General features: G+C 38.3%; 1 protein-coding gene across 8 annotated transcripts in view; it reads left to right on the top strand.

The window, feature by feature from the left end:
- Positions 1-20,496, top strand: part of MAP3K13 (mitogen-activated protein kinase kinase kinase 13) — a 170,754-nt gene that overhangs the window by 112,201 nt on the left and 38,057 nt on the right. For all 8 annotated transcript variants that reach the window (XR_006193180.1, XM_042903685.1, XM_042903684.1 and 5 more), the window contains 2 exons: positions 11,611-12,170; positions 19,498-19,681. Coding sequence is in view for 7 of the 8 variants with exons in the window: in XM_042903685.1 (XP_042759619.1) it covers positions 11,696-12,170; positions 19,498-19,681 (659 nt within the window). In the remaining variant the exon portion in view is untranslated. The remainder of the gene's footprint in view (positions 1-11,610; positions 12,171-19,497; positions 19,682-20,496) is intronic.

The following is a 20,496-nucleotide window of genomic DNA, read 5'->3' as shown; positions in this document are numbered from 1 at the left end:
CTGCAATGATTCTCTTATGTTCTAATTGCCCTTTTGTTTAAAGTATAAGCATCCTTTTCCTAGAGATATTTTCTTGAATCAATAAAATTAACTCCTAATTTAACATAGCAATTTAGAAACATGGCAATTTTTTTCTCCCAAATATTGAAATGACATAGCATTGATACTCTCCTAAACATTACTATAGCTACATACAGCCTTCCCTCTTTTTTCAATTTAATTAAACCCTGGAATGTAAAAAAAATAAATAAAAAATAAAAATAACTGCTATAATTAAATTACAGACAAAGGAAATTAAATATGAAAAAGAAGCTGCATACACTTGAGATTATCCTCTTCTGTTTTCCATCTTACTTTTGCCCTTTTGACCCCATGTCTCTGTTTATTGATTCTTTGTGTCTTCATTTATAATTTCATATGAATGTAAAAAGCTCAATGTGTCTCAGTTTCTAAGTGTATTGATCTTTCCCCGCCTTCTTTTCCTCTTTTTCTCACTTTTCCACTTACGAAAAACTTACCTTCCATTTTCCCTTTTTCTCATGTCCCTTGATTTCACATATATATTGAGCATATTGACATATGTCTTCTTATTCTAGTTTTTCTAGTTAAAGACTTGGATAGTTAGCAAGTATTGAGGATTCAGTGCGTATTGGGTGTGTTATCTATACATGATCTCATGCAATTCTCTAGTCTCTTAAGTGCGTGGGATCTGGTGTTATACCAGTTATGGATATAATGAAATTGAGGTTTAGAGAGTTCAGCGCAAGTTAATGATGAGGATTTGAATCCAGGTCTATCTTCCTACAGTGCTTTCCCTCCTATCCCCTCACAATATTGCTCTCCATATCATGAAGTATATAGAAGGTTCTGAATTGATTGGGAAATAATTTTAAAGTGTGCATTATAGCCCAAATTTTTAAAAATAATTTTAATTCTAAATAATAATTAAAAAAATTTTTTTAACGTTTTATTTATTTTTGAGACAGGGAGAGACAGAGCATGAACGGGGGAGGGTCAGAGAGAGGGAGACACAGAATCCAAAACAGGCTCCAGGCTTCGAGCTGTCAGCACAGAGCCCGACGTGGGGCTCGAACTCACGGACCGCGAGATCATGACCTGAGCCGAAGTTGGCCGTTCAACCGACTGAGCCACCCAAGCGCCCCTTAAATAATAATTTTAAATTAATTTCCACTGTCATTTCAGTTGTCCTCCTGAACTATTTATCTTTTTATGCTATTAGTCATTTAAAATTTTATTTTATTTTTGTTATGTTTTTGTTGAAGGATAGTAGAGTTGACACAGTGTTCCATTAGTTTCACGTGCACAGCATAGTGATCAATAACTCTATATGCTACGCTATGCTCACTACTATTGTAGCTACCATCTGTTAACCATATAACGCTCTTACAATACCATTGACTGTATTCCCATGACTTATTCATTCCATGACTGGAAGCCTGTACCTCTCACTCCCTATCACCCAGTTTGCCGATTTCCCCACCTCCCTCTGGCATCCACCAGTCTGATGAATTATTTATCTTAGAGCCATAGATATCCAAAAAGAGAAGGGGAAGGCATAAACTAATAGGCAAAGAAAAGAAGAAAAGGGACTAGCATTCATTGAGTGCTTACTGTGTACTGGAAGCTTTTACCAGGGACTAATTCAAGTTCATAATTCTACGTATTTTGTAAGCCTCCTTTTCCTTTTTTTTTTTAATTAGGGTATTTCTCTATCTTCTACTTTTCCACGGATAGCTGTTTTGCTCACAGTTCCTAAAGGTAATCCTTTACCAAAGGGCGTTTTTGTGATCCTAAATGCAAGAGTTCTAGTGCCTTTGCATGTTATTCATCTTGACCTTAGAAGATGGAAATAATCACAACACTTAGATACACCTTTGTCTCTTCATCTGTCTTGAGTTTCCAGTCTCTTAGTCATGATTATGCTACCTTCTCCAGCTTGATTATGATCCTTACTAGTCAAAAAGGTAAAAACAAAATAGGAGTTGTCAACTTTTGTTTCCTCGTTGTCATCTGTTTTTATTCTTTTGTTTTCAGTTTATAATTATTCTTAAGCTGTTTGCAAGCCTTAGCAAACACTGACAGGTTTCTCAACAACGTCCTTAACATTTCATATGATTTTTCGTATATGCAAAAGTAGTAAAGCTTTTAGTCTATGTGTATAAAGCAACAGATATTTGGATTGAAAACTTCTTACTAAAAGAGTAATGCATGCTAATACTAGAAATTTGGGGAAATATAAAACATTTAAAAGAACAACAGTGATAACCACTGTTGACCTTTTAAACCTATTTTCTTATGTTCTTGGAATGCATATATAATTATTTTTGTATTTATTAATGTTTGTATATTTAAAGGCATATATGTCTATATCTTACTATTTAAGACATTTTAAGTAAACTTATCTAGCTACTACAAGTCAGATTTAGGTCAGAAAATGTAGATTCTATTCTGGAATATTTGTACTTACCATAGTCCATACTATTTATTAAAGACTTATGAAGTTATGGGGAAATCATTTCTTTAGTCAAGAAATATGTTTAGCATTTGAGGCATTTAGCATTTAAGGTATATTTGAAGCCTCACAAGTTTCTATTTCTTGATAAATTTATAGTCTACAACTCTGAAAATAAAGCATCTTTATTCATTTTTAAACCTACATAATAATAGGGGTGCCTGGTAGGCTCAGTCGGTTAAGTGTCTGACTTTGATTCAGGTCATGATCTCATGGTTTGTGAGTTAGAGCCCCACATCGGGCTCTGTGGTGACAGGGTAGAGTCTGCTTCAGATCTTCTGTCTCCCTCTCCCTCTGCCCTTCCCTCCATCTCAAAAATAAGTAAACATTTAAAAATTTTATTTAAAAAACCTACATAAAAATTATTTTAGCTTTAATCATGATTGTATTTATAGGTACTAGTGTTCAGAAAGTAATATTACCATGGAGAATTTGCCGTTTTGTAATTGTTATATTTTGTTGGCTATAGCATACTTTCAATATTATTAAGTATTCATAATCTTAATGAAAAATATATGTAAATTTTAGGCACTGAAGCAATATTTTTGAATGCATGATTGTTGAATGAAATACTATAAAGATGAGGAATGAGGTAGGTCAGTGAATTTGGTTGATATGAGGTTATTGTCCTTTCAAATAGGAGTTTCAGTAGACGATTCCCAGTTAAGAGAGCAAGTTAGAGGTAAGGTGCAATTGTAGACAACTCTTTTTTTAAGTTTAAACTCATTCTTTTTTGTAAGAAAAAAACTTTTTAATGTTTATTTAGTTTTGAGAGAGAGAGAGACAGACAGAGTACAAGCAGGGGAGGGGCAGAGAGAGAGGGAGACACAGGATCTGAAGCAGGCTCCAGGCTTTGAGCTGTTAGCACAGAGCCTGACGTGGGGCTCGAACTCACAAAATGTGAGATCACGACCTGAGCTGAAGTCTGGTGCTTAACCGACTGAGCCACCCAGATGCCTCTGTTTGAACTCATTCTAAAAGCACTAAATTGTTATTCTCTCGCCCCACGTTTTATGTATATTATCTTATACTTTACATTCTTTAATTTTGTGAATCTTTTGACTGATTTTCATAGCTATAATTGATTTTATTTATTTTGTGCTTTAACCTCTGTACTGGTTTTATAAGTGATTAATCTACTACTTTTATTATGTTTCTATTTACCTGTGAAATTTTTTCCTTTCATAATTTTCTTTCTTCTGATTATAGGCTTTTCTTTATACTCGAAGAACTCCCTTTAACATTTCTTGTAAGGCTGATTTAGTGATGTTGAATTCTCAAAGTTCTGTTTGGGAAACTCTGTCTCTTCTTCTATTGTAAATGGTAGCCTTCCTGGATAGAGTATTCTTGGTTGCAGGGTTTTTTTCTTTCAGGACTTTGAGTATTTCATGCCACTCCCTCTGGCCTACAAAGATTCTGTTGAAAAATGAGCTGATAGCTTTATGGGGTTTCCCTTGTATGTACCTATTTTCTTTTCCCTTGACACTTTTAAAATTCTCTATCACTACTTTTGGCCATTTTAATAATTATGTGTCTTGGTGTAGACCTCTTTGGGTTGATTTGTTTGGGGACTCTCTGTGCTTCCTGGATCTGGATTTCTGTTTACTTCACCATATTAGGGAAGTTTTTAGCTATTATTTCTTCAAATAAATTTTTTTGCTCCTTTTTCAGTCTCTTCTTCTGGGATCCCTATAATGCAAATGTTATTATGCATGATGATGTCACTGAGTTCCCTTAACCTATTCTCATTTTTAATTATTCATTTTCCTTTTTGCTTTTCATCTTGATTGCTTTTCATTACCCTGTCCTCCAGGTAGCTGATATGTTCTTCTGCTCCTCTAATCTGCTCCTCATTCCCTCTAGTGTGTTTTTAACTTCAGTTATTGAGCTCTTCATGTCTTATTGGTTCTTTTTTATATTTTCTATCTCTTTGTTGAAGATCTCACTGAGATCCTTCACTCTTTTCTCAAGTTGAGTGAGTATCTTTATGACCATTACTTTCAGTTCTTTATCAGGCATATTGCTTATCTCTGTTTCATTTAGCTCTCTTGCTGTGACTTTGTCATGTCCCTTCATTAGGACATATCCCTCTGTCTCCTCATTTTATCTCTCTGTGTCTGTTTCTGTGTGTTAGGAAAGTCATTTATGTCTCCTGATCTTGAAAAAATAGTGGCCTTTTGAAGAAGAGGTCTTGTTGTGCCCTGTAGCATAGTGTCCGCTGTTCACCAAAACCAGCACTTCAGGGGAATCTCCTATGTGGGTTGTGTGCACCTTACTGTTGTGGCTGAGCCTCATTTGCCTTCAGTCCATTTAGCTGCAATGGCCCACTTTGCCTGTCGTGGGCCAGGTTTGGTTCCTGTGCTAAAGGGCAGGTCTGGGGCTGCTGTAAGCTTGTATTTGGTCAGTGTCAACAGTAAGACCAGATACCTGCCCTCAGTTCATTTGCCCAGGCCACAATCAAATGCAGGACACTCTCCCCACATTGTCCCCTGAGAAGCTTTCATTGATGGGCAGTCCTGCAGACAAACTGGATACCTGCCTCCAATCCCTCTGCCTGGGCTGCAGTGACCCTGAACTCCAGGGCTCTCTCCCTATGCTGCCTTTGAGAGGTTTTTGTTGGTAGGCAAGGCCAGCAGTAGGATCAGATGACTGCCCCCAGACTGTATGTTGGGGCTACAGATGTACTGATTGGCAGGGCACTCTCCACGCTGTCAGTTATAAGGTTTGCCTCCTGTGGCTGTAGTGGAACTGGTGTGTGTGGTTACCTTCCCCTTTCCAGGGCAGGAGTCACTTTGCAGTGGTGCTGGTCCCTGCTGGGGCTGCTTGCAGGATGAGAAGTGGCTGGAGCTGCTTTGTAGGGATGTGTAGGCCACTCTTTTGATCTAATTTAAATCACATACTTATGATTTTTTATGTTCCATTAGAAAAAGCTATCTATTTTTTTCTTTAAGTTCAAATCAGGATCTTATTAACAGACCTCTAGCCTGGGGAGATCAATTTTATGTTATTACTACAAACAAGTAGCTTAATCCCAGTTTTAAAATGGGAATGATGCCTTAGTAGCAGAAATGTCTCTTATGCCCTAGATACTGTTATATGAATTGTAGAGATGGAAGAGTTGGATTTATTTTAAGTCCAGAAAATGCCAAGCAAAGAGAAGACAGCTTGGGGATAGCTTAATGCCATTCAAGAAATCTCAGCAATAATTCTTAATTTATAATTTTATTCAATTTTAGTTATACCAAAAACTTTATCTATGGGGCAAATTCTTCCAAAATCTTTGACATACTCATATTTATGGTATAAAACTCAAAACCTAATCTATTATAAAAGTACCCTTTATTAGCAACTTGGAAATTTTTGTATTATATAAGAAAAACACAAGAACTCAAGGGCTATCTGGCCACATCGCTTCTTCCATTCCCTTTTCTCTGTGCCGAATCCATTTTGGCACAAAGCCAAGGTAATTTCCAGAAATTGGCAGTGCCCTGGCAAATGCACAGCTGCTACCGTCTCCAGCCCCTACCTACTAATTTTGCACAAACCACTTCCTCCTCTTGGAGCTGAGAAATTCACAGGGCAAGGGAAATGTGCCGGGAGGGCAGATATGGAAGCACTACCTTGTGCCTCTGGCAGATTCAAAAGCCCTTAAAGGTAACAGCAGCATCACTTCCCCTGCACCCCTGCTCACAGAGCTTCCTACTGAGAAAGGTGACATTCCAACCTTTCCCTTTTACCCTCCTGCTCTTCCTTATCTTTCTCCATTTGACTCTCAATGTTTAAAAATTTTGCCTCATTTTTTTTTCTGTTTTCATTTTTAATATTTTCTGGTCAATACTAGCTTTGACTTCTCATGAATTAAAAGATCCAAACAGTTGCCATGAGGGTGCCTGAGCCAAATCTGGACAGGGAGAGAGGCACTGAGATGGCAAAGGAGCAGTTAGAGTGGGGCTGCCTGTGTTGCCTGTTTGCACTTACCAGCTTCTTCACTGTGCAGTGGCAGTGTGTGGGTGTGTTCACATACACACAGGTAAAATTTAGCTATCTTTACCCTCCTACACTCTTCTTAAACGTAGTCAGCTCTGCTCATATTTTAAGACAGTCACGGAATGATTTATTTCCCTTTGTTCTTGTGCCTCTCCATTTCTCTGCCTTTGTTGGTTGAGATTGGACCTGATATTCTTGGTGAACAGAGGGAAGCCTCTTGGACTGTACACATCTTTATACACGCCTTGAGGTTCCCCTTGCTTGTGCCCCCTCCCAGAGCACTGCTGAGTTGCCAGTAGCTGGATGGCCTGTCGCGGCTCTGTTGACTGGTACAGTCATCCCTCTAGGTGGATACTTGTGCTTTCTTGAGAGTGTCTTTAGTGCATCTAAAATAACAGTGAGAGGGGCGCCTGGGTGGCGCAGTCGGTTAAGCGTCCGACTTCAGCCAGGTCACGATCTCACGGTCCGCGAGGTCCGCGAGTTCGAGCCCCGCGTCGGGCTCTGGGCTGATGGCTCGGAGCCTGGAGCCTGTTTCCGATTCTGTGTCTCCCTCTCTCTCTGTCCCTCCCCCATTCATGCTCTGTCTCTCTCTGTCCCAAAAATAAAAATAAAAACGTTGAAAAAAAAATTAAAAAAAAAAAAAATAAAATAAAATAAAATAACAGTGAGAATTACTATTGTTTTTGTCATCAATGATCATGATACCACAGCTATTTGTATCTCTCTGTCTGAATAAACAAACAACCAGACTAGGGAAAGACTGTAGGATGAGGAAGGAGAATTCATTTCCAGCTCTGCCACTGATTAGCTGTTGCATTGAGCAGGTCAGCAATATCATAGGAATTTGAATTTGAACATATGAATGTTATTCTCATAGGTAAAGCAAGTCGTTTGGACCATATTCCTTGCTAGACATTCCTTGATAAATGTCAAACCAAGGGGCACCTGGGTGGTCCAGTAGTTTACGTGCCTGACTCTTGGTTTCTACTCAGGTCATGATCTCACGGTTGGTGTGTTTGAGCCCTGCATCAGGCTCTGCATTGACAGCATGGACCCTGCCTGGACTCTCTCTCCCTCTCTCTTTGCCCCTGCCCTGATGTGCTCTCTCTCTCTCTCTCTCTCTCTCTCTCAAAATAAATAAACTTCAAAAAAAAAAAAAAAATCAAACCAAGTTGATGAGCATGCTGAAGTTCTCTTCCTTAGACTCATTCCCAGTGCCAGGGGGGACTAGTCTGCTTCATGTGCACCCTTAACCTCTTAGAAGTAGGAAAAGGTTACAAAACAAACATATTTTTCTAACTTTTAGTGCATGAACTCATTACAATGTGGTGTCATTAGGGAGAAACTCAGAATACAAACTGACAAAAATGGAAATTCACCAGGAATTAACATAAAGTTCTATAGTCAGATTCAAAGAACAAATTGCACAAATAGGTGTTTGGCTGAAATTCACATATTCATTTGGGTATTTGCATTACCCTGAAGTCTGATGTGAGCCAAAAGCACGATGTACACCCTGTGCTGTATAGCATAACCATGAGTCCCAACTGGGAAAGGTAGACTGGAAGTAACTGCTGAGGCAGTGGCCAGGGCAGATAGTATCGAGTCAGCAGTCTTAAAAGACCTCAATCAGAGCAAGGTAAGAGAGGGCAAAGTCAAGAGAGCTCAAGGTTGTGGCAAGAAATCAGCAGGAAAACAAAACAAAGGGATCAGTAATGTGAAAGCTGAGAGATCAGCACAAAAGGAATGGGGTGGGGAGGATAGGGTGACAGGAATGAGGGTCAATTCTGCAAACAGCTATTGCTGTAACAGAGGGCTTCAGCTTTTCTTTTTATTACTTTTCCCCCCAACCTTATAGTCCCAGGCAGCTTCCTAGCTCCCAAATTTCTCCATTCCCTAGAATTTAAGTCCACCTCTAAGCTAACCTCATCCAACCCAACCTCATCTCTCTGATTTATTTAAAGGAAAAATCATCTGCATCATTTTATGAACTTTCAGAACCCATATATGAAGGAAAGGCATTACCTTAACTGCTCCCCAACATTAGCTGGCTATTCCATTATTTCTGAGTTACCAAACTTCTCACACATGCGCAGGTGGTTTCTGCTTGCCTCTGCTAATTCCCTTAGCCAACCTGACTTCCTTTCTTCTATGGATCTCAAATCATCCTCTTTTCAAAGATTCATCTCAAGTCCTACCTCTTTTTTTTATTTTTTTTAACATTTATTTATTTTTTAGAGAGAGAGAGCATGAGCACACAAACAGGGGAAAGGCAGAGAGAGAGAGACAGGAATCGAAGAGGGCTCTTTGCTGAGAGCAGAAAGCCCAATGTGGGGCTCAAACTTGCAAACCATGAGATCATGGCCTGAGCCAAAGTTGGACACCCAACTTTGACTTCCTGGAATGTCAGGTCTCACTTTTACTTGGTTTACCCTCCAACCCAAACAGCATTTCCTCTATGACATCTCTAGACATATTTGATGTTTATTTTCCTGAGCCCTCATGGCACCTTGTTCATGTCTGTGTACTACATATCTAACCATATGGCTTTTCTCATCATTTGGTCTTTCCCTCTAGATTTTAAGTTCCTATAGAGTAGAAACATATGTATCATTCATTAATGCCTAACACATTGTATAGCATGTGATAGGAGCTCAATACATGTTTAAATGAATGAATGAGACTTCAAAGGATATGGTATTTTCATTGGTTCATTCACACAAGCTCCTCATAGGCAATGAAAACAAGGCTTAAAATTTGGGTCTCAGAGGGGTGCCTGGGTGGCTAAGTCGGCTAAGTGTCCGACTCTTGATTTCAGCCTAGGTCATGATCTCAGAGTTTGTGGGATCAAGCCCTGCATCAGGCTCTGCGCTGACAGTTGGGAGCCTGCTTGAGATTCTCTTTCTCCCCCTCTCTTTGCCCCTCCCCCCTAATGAATAAATAAAAAAACTTTAAAAATTTTGGGTCTCCGTAATGCAGATGAGAAATTAATAAAATAGGGATAATTTCTTTTTATCCACAAACCTTAATATAGGATACTATTGAGTCCCCATCACCTTCAGCATAAAATCCAAGTCTTTTAGCCTAGCATACAAAGCTCCTTATAACATAGACCCTGACTTTCTCTCCATTCTTATCTTTCTATGTATACATATAACCTGCATTCCATCCACTTCGATTTCTCATATACTCCATAGTCTTTCATGCCTCCATGCCCTCGTTCATACTTTCCCCACACCTGTGGCACCCTCTCCGTCTTCTCTCACTCACCCCTCTCCTGCATGCCTGATGAGGTTCTATACTTCCAACACTGATCAATAGTTACCACCTTTGGGTAGCTAGCTCTGAAAGTATCCCTCCCTATTCTGTGCCCCTAGAGCACGTGGTTGATTCATTATAAGCACTATGCTGTCAGTCATTGTTGGTCTGTTTCTTGCTTCCTCTGTAAAGTGAGATTATCTTCATACCCTGACTTCTAATGTATTCTAGATGTTTAATACAGAGTGAAGGAAGAAAGGAATAACTATTATATAGGGATTTGTAAAGAAAGTAAATTTCTGATAATAGACATACATTGAATAAATTTAAGATTGAATTTGCATGATCTGGACAATCTGGAGCAATCCCATGTCTTTCTTTTCAGAGGTTGGGTTTCCCTGGAAAATTGGTGCTAATGGACATATCAAAAGCAATTAATAAGTTTAAAGCACTGGGGCTTAGTCTGTGCCCCAGAATTGGTTTAGTACAGTAAAAACAAATTTTATATCTTAGGAATTTATCTTGTCACGTACAGAAGACATTTATCTAAATGACTTAATGAATACTTTAGAAAGCAAAACAATGCCCCAATAGATAAAACACTAAAGAAATTAGGGAAAAAATGAGCAGGATATAGTTTTTAATAAAAGTGTGTGTATCAAGATATTTAATTTCTGTTTGGGAAGGGAAACTTTTTTTTCTGATTATAAACCTAATATATATGTCTTAGTCTGTTTAGGCTGCTATAACAAAAATACCATAGACCAGGTGGCTCAAAGAACAAATATGTATTTCTCACAGTTCTAGAGGCTAGGAAATCCAAGATCAAGCCACTGGCATATTCTATATGTCTGGTAAGGGCCTCCTTCCTGGTTCAGAGACAGCTGTTTTCTCACTGTGTCCTCACATGGCAGAAGAGGAAATACTGGGAGCTCTCCAGTATTTTTTTTTTTTTTTTTTTTGAGCAAGAGAGAATGAGGAGAGAGAGAGAATTTTAAGCAGGCTCAATCCCACAACCCTGAGATCATGACCTGAGCTGAAATCAAGAGTCAGACAGTCAACCAACTGAGCCACCCAGATGCCTCACTCCGGGATCTCTGTTATAAGGGCACTAATCCTCTGAGGGCTCCACCTTTCTGACCTAATCACATCCCAAAGACCTCACTTCCAAATACTATCACATTGGGAATTGGGTTTCAACATACGGATTTTGGAGGAGGGGGACACAAACATTCACTTTATAGCAACACGTTAATGTAGAATGCTTGGAATATTTTGAGAAACACAACGACATAAGCCTCTCCCAAATCTAACCACCTAGAATTAACAAAAGTTAGTAGTTAACAATAGTTAATTCTTGGAGTGTATTCTTCCAGTCTTTTTTCTTACACACACACAAATATGTGTTTATGTGTCTTTTCAAATAAAAGTTGGGGGATGGTTTAAACAGATCATGGGGATTGAGTGCACTTGTGATGAGCACCAGGTGATGTATGGAAGTGTTGCATCACCATATTATATCACCTGAAACTACTATTATGCTGTATGTTAACTAACTGGAATTTAAATACGAATTTTTAAAAAATGTAAGGGTTTATGTTATACATATTGTTCTCACCTGTTTTTTATATTAACATGTCTTGAACGTTTTCTCAGGTTAGTTAATACTCTTCTACAGCATGATTTTTAATTGCTGCACAGTATTCCATCATGTGGATGTATTTATTTAACCAATCCCCATTGTTTCAATATTCTTGTTATTAAAAACAGAAGTGTAGTAGTGTGGGTGATGAAAGGAAGGGTGAACTCATGTCCTCCTCCTGTTTTCCCAGGTTTTGGAGCCCTCTCTTGCATCAGAACTCTGTCCTCCTAATCCTCTGAGTGTCATCTCAGGATCCTGGGCACACTCATGGCACGATGGCCAACCCTCAGGAGCACCTGAGCTGCTCCTCTTCCCCACACTTACCCTTGAGTGAAAACAGAACCTTCAATGGACTACAAGATGAGCTCACACCTACGGGGAGCCACCCTTCACCCAAGCTTCTTAAGGACCCGCAGGAAAAGGGGGGAGTACACGCAGAGCTAACCGAGAACATGAACAGCCCCATCACCACAACAGTGTTGACGAGTGTGAGCGAAGATTCCAGGGACCAGTTTGAGAACAGCGTTCTTCAGCTAAGGGAACAAGATGAATCGGAAATGGCCGTGTCTCAGGGGAACAGCAACACCACGGACAGAGAGAGCACAAGTGGAACCGAAGACATCAAGATTCAGTTCAGCAGGTCGGGTAGCGGCAGTGGTGGGTTTCTGGAAGGACTATTTGGATGCTTGAGGCCTGTATGGAATATCATTGGCAAGGCATATTCCACTGATTACAAATTGCAGCAGCAAGGTAAGTTAGAGTGTGGATTTGGGAAACATTTCCTGTATAAACATACCACCACCATTCACTGGACAACCTTTGATTTAAAAAACTGGTGCCAATCAAAAAGAATGAAATCTTGCCATTTGCAAGTATGTAGATGGAATTACAGGGTATTATGCTAAGCAAAATTAGTCAGTCAGAGAAAGATAAATATCATACGACTTCACTCATATGAGGACTTTAAGATACAAAACAGATGAACATAAGGGAAGGGAAGCAAAAATAATATAAAAACAGAGAGGAAGACAAAACATAAGAGACTCTTAAATATAGAGAACAAACAGAGGGTTACTGGAGGGGTTGTGGGAAGGGGGATGGGCCAAATGGGTAAGGGACATTAAGGAATCTACTCCTGAAATCATTGTTTCACTATATGCTAGCTAACTTTGATATAAATTAAAAAGAAAACTAGTATCAGATGAATACCCCATACCAATCTCCTATAAACCTTCTGACTGGAACAGATTCACATTTGGTTGGTCTTTTTTTTGAAGCCCATCTTTTGCAGCTGTCCAGTCAAGTGGTGTCAAGTTAGGTACATAAAGACAATCCACAGCGTTATGAGGAAGAAGATGTTAGAGCTCCTGTTCCTCCTATCATCATTTTAAATTTCTATTTTCATGCGTGTTTTCATATATATTTGGTATTTGAATAAAGCTGTACAGATACATAATTTATAAATAAATCACACAGTGAATGCATGTTTAAAAATTTTTTGTTGAGGAGTTACCTGGGTGGCTCAGTCGGATAAGCGTCCCACTCGTGATCTCAACTCAGGTCTTGATCTCAGGGTCGTGAGTTCTAGCACCACGTTGGGTTCCACGCTGGGCATGAAGCCTATGGAAACTTTTTTATTGAAAATTTATTCAGTCAAAAATTCTGATGGCCACTGGGTTGATTCTAAGCCAGACAGAAGCCACATGGTTCTGTGCCTGAAAATTGCTGCCCTATCGTAGGTTGTAGTAAAAAGGAATCATTTTCTTTTTTTTTAAATTATTTTTTTTAAATGTTTATTTTTGATAGAACACAAGGGGGGGAGGAGAAGAGAGAGACGGAGACACAGAATCTGAAGCAGGTTCCAGGCTCTGAGCTGTCAACACAGATCCTGACGCAGGGCTCGAACCCACAGAACAGACTGTGAGATCATGACTTGAGCTGAAGTCAGTCGCCCAACTGACTGAGCCAGCCAGGCTCCCCAAAAGGAATCATTTTCTTACAGCCAGGTCACAGAAAGCTCACATTGTGAGGAAAGAACAAGTATCTAACCAATCTTGAGAAGCATTATTATGTCTAGATCTCACAGCTTTTGGAAAAGTAAATTAACTCTCATCATTGTGTAATTTACATATTCATATATACCGATTCAAGCATTATGCATCTGAAGAGAACACATGGCCCTAGTGTTCTTTATAACTCCATTTATATTCTTTAAAAGAATTTTTTTCTTCCTTGTATCAAAAGTAATATATGTAGAAAGATTGGTAACTTACAGGTAAGTTTCCCCCAAAAAGTAAAACTATTTATCTGTGATCCCTAGTTTCCACTATTAATGTTTTTGGTATATATATTAGTCTTATTGTGTGTGTGTTTGTGTGCTTTAATAGATACAGAGTTAAACTAGTTACGCTTTTTCACTTCACATTGTGAACATTTCCCATATCATGAAACATACTTCCTCAGCATTTTTAATGCTTGCATTATATTAAATTGCATGAATGTGCTAAGATTTATTTAAGCAATCCTCAATCGCTTGGCAGTTTGCTGTTTTTAGTGATCATAAGCTACACTGCAATGAACATCTGTTTATTATTTAATTTTCACACATATCTTTGATTATGTCTGTGATTATTTTTATCATGTCTTTGGTTTCCTTAGGATAAGTTCTTAGAAGAGGGAGTGGTTGGGTTAAGAGGGTTTGTGGCTTTTTAAGGCTTTTGATAGGTATCTTGGTAGCCTCATGTAAATGATTTGGTTAACAGTTCTCTCATCAAGACATTTTGGAAAGGACCGGAAATATAGATCAGAAATGAGACTGTTTTATTTATTTTATAACTGCATGTTGGACTCTGTGACTCTCTTAAAAATATGTTCATCTCTTTCAGTCGAGACTGTTGCTGGCTTTTCCACAACAGCCAGTTGACATCAGTCACCACTTGTCTCATTTTTCTTTTCTCATTTTCTCATATTTCTGAAATACCTTCTCTTAACCAATACCAGCCTCTCCTTCTATACCCCTTTCCCATAAGTGTATTGGGATTTGTTGGCAAATCTGTCGATCCCAGGTGTGCTTTCCAGGATTTGTCAATCACAATATCCATTCCTGCTCCATGCAGTAATTCTTTGTCAGTCCCCAGGATGTGTCTGTCTGCCTCTCTCTCTCTGTCTTTCATACATCCTCCCATCCCATTCACCCTGCACATTCCACCTTTCTTTCCCCCGCTATGGTCTTAAGCCTTCAAGGAAGTTAAAAAGCTGTCCCTTGTCACACAAACTTTAGGGGTTTCTATGTTAAACAGTATTATTATTTTAAAACTTGGGAATAAAGATAAACACAAAGAAGAAAATAAAAATCACTTGTCATCCCACAACCCAGAGATAACCGCCCTCAATTTATTACTACTTTAAAAGTTCCTTCTTCTCTACTTAGACATAAAACCTACTAATATCTGCTTATGTGATGAACTGCATTTGGTTTTTAGGGTCTTAACTTGTCCAGTCTAATAATTATTTTGGTGGTAATTTGGAGGTCTCAGGACCCAAATGTAGGTTCAGGCTCATAAAGAGGAGCAACGGATACATCTTATGTGTCTGTCAACAGGAGCTTTACAAACTTTTGAATTATCCTGTAAACTTGTATTTAATTGTCTTCCAATTGATTATGTGACTTTCAGAAAGGCTTATTTCAAGAGTAAATAAGAAACCGGCCTGGTCAGCTTAAGCTTACAAGGCAGATTATAGCTGCCTAACTCCTCAGCAGATGACAGGATACCCCACTGCAGGCTGGTGTTACTGTGGGCCGTGAAAGAGATTCACTAGCCAGAAACTAGGTGTAGTTTTTTTCCTTGTCAGCTCTGGGATCAGGGAGCTAATCTTTAATCCTGGATTACAGTCAACCAGAGGATAGCCCACAGAACAGATGTGTCTCTGCATTTGGTATACTTACAAGGAAATTTCACTTGATTTTTCAAAAATTTTAATGACATCTTCATCTCTCATTTAGTATTTGGTAGTGAAGTCCAAGTAAGGTAGCATGTGTAATTGAAATCTTTTACTGCCAAATAGTTCCCAGTCTTATAGCAAGTATTGTCATAGTGAAGTCTGAACACAAACTAAGGAGAACTTATGCCTTAAAGTGGGGGGGCATGTGGTTACGGATCACAGTGGATATTGGAATTAAAATAGTAGTCATAGTGATGAATCATAAGATAAAAGCTGGGGAATAGTACCAATGAACAGATATAAAAGCAGTAGAAAGTCTGGGACTAATCCTGAACCGAACACAGCCAGGTTGGTCGCTCATCAACTGTCGGGAGCCTCCAATTTTGCACGTCCTCATTATTAACATTCTTTTTTCTATCATTTTCCTATTCGTTGGCTGCCAACTAGATATTGACAGGGACATTGGGATGGGACAAGAGGATTAAACCACATCAATCACTTTTACTTCTGATACTTCTGTCCAGTAAACAGACTGATGGGAAGGTGGTTGAAGTATATGAAGGTTCCTGAATTTCCAGTGTGGTCCCCTCTATTTTTCTATGGATAATTGAGAATTGGCTAAACATAGCTGAATAACACAGGCATGAGCTACTGTTAGCACAGGAAAATTTTATCCTTTAGTATTGAATCATCAACCTTTTTGGTATTTGAGTGTCAAATGTATTTATCATTTGTATTTTAATTTATTTCTCATTTTATAAAAATAATAAATAATAGGAATTATTTATTTAAAAATATACTAGGGGTGCCTGGGTGGCTCAGTCGGTGAAGCGTCCAACTTCAGCTCAGGTCATGATTTTGCAGTTTGTGGGTTCAAGCCCTGCATCGGGCTCTGTGTTGACAGCTTGGAGCCTGGGCCTGCCTCGGATTTTGTTTCTCCCTCTCTCTCTGCCCCTCCCCAACTCATGCTCTGTCTCTCTCTCTCTCAAGAATAAATAAAAACATTAAAAATAAGAATATAATAAATCATAGGGGTGCCTAGCTGGCTCAGTCGGTAGAGCATGCAACTCTTCATCTAGGGGTCATGAGTTTGAGCCCCACGTTGGGCATAGAGATTGCTTAAAAACATATATACACTAAAAATATAATAAATTATAATATAAACAGTATAAAATGATATGAAAAGAAAGAATTATTTAACAAATTGGTTTGGAATCATTAAATAACAATATGAAAAAAATGAACTTGCCTTGGTCCTCACTCCATACACCAAAATAAACTCCAGATGGATATAAAGGTTAAACTTAAAATAAAATCAACTATAGATCACTCTTAGAAGATTGATTGGGCAGTAGAAGAAATTTCAAGGGAAATGACATGCATCTATGAAAATATTTCATTCAAAAAATAGTAAAATACAAAGAAAAAGTCTTTTTAAAAATATTCTTTTCATATGTATCGAAGAAATAGAAAACTCCCTCCAGTTTAGAGAACTGTAAGACCGCAACAGATAAATGCACAACAGATAAAAATGACCATTCATGCACAGCAGATGTGAGTGTTAAACGGATGTGGAGAAAATATTCTATATGACTGGCAATCAAAGTAGTGCGAACTTATAAAACACTACTTTACACCTAAATAAATTAGAACCAAAAAGACTATTGACAATATTCATTGCTAGCAAAGTTAAAGTAAAAGGAACACACTCATACATTAATACTGTCAGCAAAAACTAGCGAAATCCTGTTGAATGGCAGTTTTGAATGGTATACGAAGAGCCAGGAATCTATACTCTTTAACCTAAGGACTGATTTTGAGGAAATAATATAAAGAAAGAAAAAAGTATCCAATTTAAATCAGCAAACAAAAAGATGGAAAAAGAAAAGGTAAAAGGGTACAGTAAGCAACTATTAAAGCCTATAATAAAACCTGTAAATACATGGGAAATACACAATACATGAAAAAAGTGGAAAAGGTTATATGTCACATACAACTTTTACACAGCTATATACATACAAGCAAAGACCAGAAGGTTAGATGAAAACTGAATACAGAATGGGATTGCAGATAAAATACTTTCTTTTGTTGTTTTTTCTAATATTTTCTAGTGTTTCTAGCATTTAACAGTAAATAAAAATTGAGTAAATAGGGGGAAAAACACCCAAAGATATCTAATTTTAGTAGTTATTATATTAAAAATTAGGATAACTTGGGCATTTATGAAGTTTCTCAGAAAAATATTGCCCCGTATGTTCTTGTCCCAGAATCCAGTAAGAGTACTTTATTGAGCCCTGAATGGCCAAAATGAAACTGTGTTTAGTTCTTCACTGGACACCTAACCACTAAACCCCTCTGACAGTATGCCATCGATATCCGGGTCCTGTGTGTGCTGCACAGATAAGCCCTTGGGGATGGAAGTGAGACCGTGTGAGACACTTAACTCCTGTCAGTCATTCGAAGCCAGCAAGATACTCGAAGCAGTCAAGGCTTTAAGTTACTCTTTCCCTTCACATCTTACTTGGTATCATTTGTTTGTGTGGTGACTTCATAATTGTGAGCTATTTCTGTTTTAGAGAAATTTGTTTTTAGATAACATCCATCTAACTTCAATAGAGCAGAAACCTTTAATCTGCTCATAGCAGAAAAATGGGTTAAATACCTATGCTATCAACCACCCTCCCTTTTATTTGTTGAGCTCTATGTAATCATATGGAAGGTCATGTTTTGACCGCTGTAATGAGAAGCCACATCTTATTAAGAATTTACAGAATTTCTTTTCTCTTAAGGTTGAGAAAGTTAGAGAAGAAGGAAATACATTTCCCTTCTAGGTACTGATGACTTCTTTCTGCTGCTTCATCACCATAGTAGATGTGAGTTGATTTGCTTTCAAGACCAGAATATCTTCAAAGCTGACTCAACACTACCTCGTTCAGTGTTCTGCCAACAGTGACCTTTTAGTGATTGGTGATCTAATGAAAATCTCCCATAACCTTTGACATTGTCATCATCCTCTCCTCACTCCATGGGACTTCGGGTACTTTGATGTTTATTTCTTAGCAGTGTAGTGACAATGCACTGATAAAAAGTGGGGCAAGGAGAAGCATCAATGGATCATATTCTTCTTTTTAAGTTCCATGAGATTAAAGCACATATTGATTGAATTTTTGAAGTGCCTTATTTAAAATAGCATTTTATTCACTATAAAAGTATTACAGGCTCGTGGTAAAAAAAAACGAATACAGAAAAGGATAAAGAACATAATATGAATCATCAATAATGTTGCCACTTAGAAATGACCCCTGTTACTTTTTTGGTGCAAAAAAATCGAAATCTAAGAAAGAGAGAAGCTTGAAAATAGTGCATCTATATGAGTAAATCTATCATGGCTAATGACCCTCTTAGTTACTTAATGAGAGGCAATGTGGTACAGTGGAAAAAGCACTGTCCCTGGAATCAGCCAATTTTTGAGTTCTGGGCCAAGTTCTGCCACTTACCAGCTCTATGACCTTGGGTAAGTTCTTAATCTTCTTGTCTCTGTTTTCTCATCTACAAATAACCATAATAAGGCCAGATTTATAAGATTGTTGAAAGAATAGGCACATGAGATGTAAAGCTCTATACTACACTAGTACTCAATAAAAGGTAAATATTAATATAAATATTATGCATAATTAGGTCCTTGGGAGAGTATCATTGAAAATTCATTCAGCAAGGATTAATTGAACATCTGCCTCGAAATTCAAAGAGGAATAAAACAACACGTACCACGGGTGATGGAGTAGGGATAGTGGTATAGAGACAAAATAAGTGGATCGAACATGGAAGCTTGAAGTGAGGTGGGGCCATGGGAATATCAAAATATGTTTCGTTTGGAGGAGAGTCTATTGGAGATCTCTGATCTGCATGATTCCATTGGTTAAAAACTGATACAAACTAATATGTGAGAACATCTGATCTGTAGTACCAAGACCTGTAGAAAGGTTATATCTTTTGGTGAGTTACCAGGTAGGAGTCAAAGTGCAGAGATCACTCTGGGTGATGCTGAAGTTGGTACCTCCGGAGCGGCCTTGTAGAATGGTCCCTGAGCAAATTCTGAGATCCCTCTAAGTTTGTTTCTCGCTTGTGTGCCTAGATACTTGGGAAGTGCCATTTGAGGAGATCTCAGAGCTGCAGTGGCTGGGTAGTGGAGCCCAAGGAGCTGTCTTCTTGGGCAAGTTCCGAGCGGAGGAGGTGGCCATCAAGAAAGTGAGAGAACAGAATGAGACGGATATCAAGCATTTGAGGAAGTTGAAGCACCCTAACATCATCGCTTTCAAGTAGGTCAAGGCTTTTTTTAAAAAAGAAATAGAGAGATTTTCTTTGCCCCAGTATCTACATATGAGTTCCTGCTTGGAAAGACATATTAAGAATACTCTATAGACTTAATACTGCGCTAGGTGTTTGGGGAGGATACCAAAGAACGATTCAATGAAAGTCATGGGTTTAAGGATCTTACAATCTAGCAGCTCTTTTTGCCAGAGTACACCCTTCTCAGAAAGGATGTACATGGGACGGAGAGAGAGAAGGTGGATTTTTGCGAAGCAGTCAGATCTGATGAATCAACCCCATTTATTAGTGGGATGACAGAAGTCACTTCAAGATAACCTGTACATCTTAAAATTCACTTAAGAAAACAAAGTTAATGTCTGAAGTGATCACAGAACAATTGGTCCCTGTGCAACAGACAGGTATTTTTTTTATTAGTTTCTATTAGCCTCCCTTATTAAATATTAACTTGTAATAACAGGCACCTTCGGAGTATTTCTCCTTGCCTCAAGTTTTGCTAGATCCTTTTTCAAGCATAGTAAGTTGTATGCTATGCTCATTCCAGAAAGTAGTCATTTCCAAGAGTGTATGAATATATCTTTCTAGTTCAGACTGTTATTTTCATAATATTAGCAGGAACCACTAGTAAAAAGGGGAGGCACAAAGGTAAATTTGCTGAATTCCCCAAATTTAGCAGTACTGAACTCTAAATATGTGTAATCTCTTCTGCCAGTACCTTTCTCTTGAGTTCCCTGTCTTGCCAACCTCCAAATTCTGCCCTAGCCTTCAACAAATGAATGGTGAGTGACTTTACAGGAAGGACGAT

The sequence above is a fragment of the Panthera leo genome, chromosome C2 (genome assembly GCF_018350215.1).
Source record: "Panthera leo isolate Ple1 chromosome C2, P.leo_Ple1_pat1.1, whole genome shotgun sequence".
NCBI lineage: Eukaryota > Metazoa > Chordata > Mammalia > Carnivora > Felidae > Panthera > Panthera leo.
The sequence above is the reverse complement of the archived record's forward strand: the minus strand, read 5'-3'. Positions and strand labels throughout refer to the sequence as shown.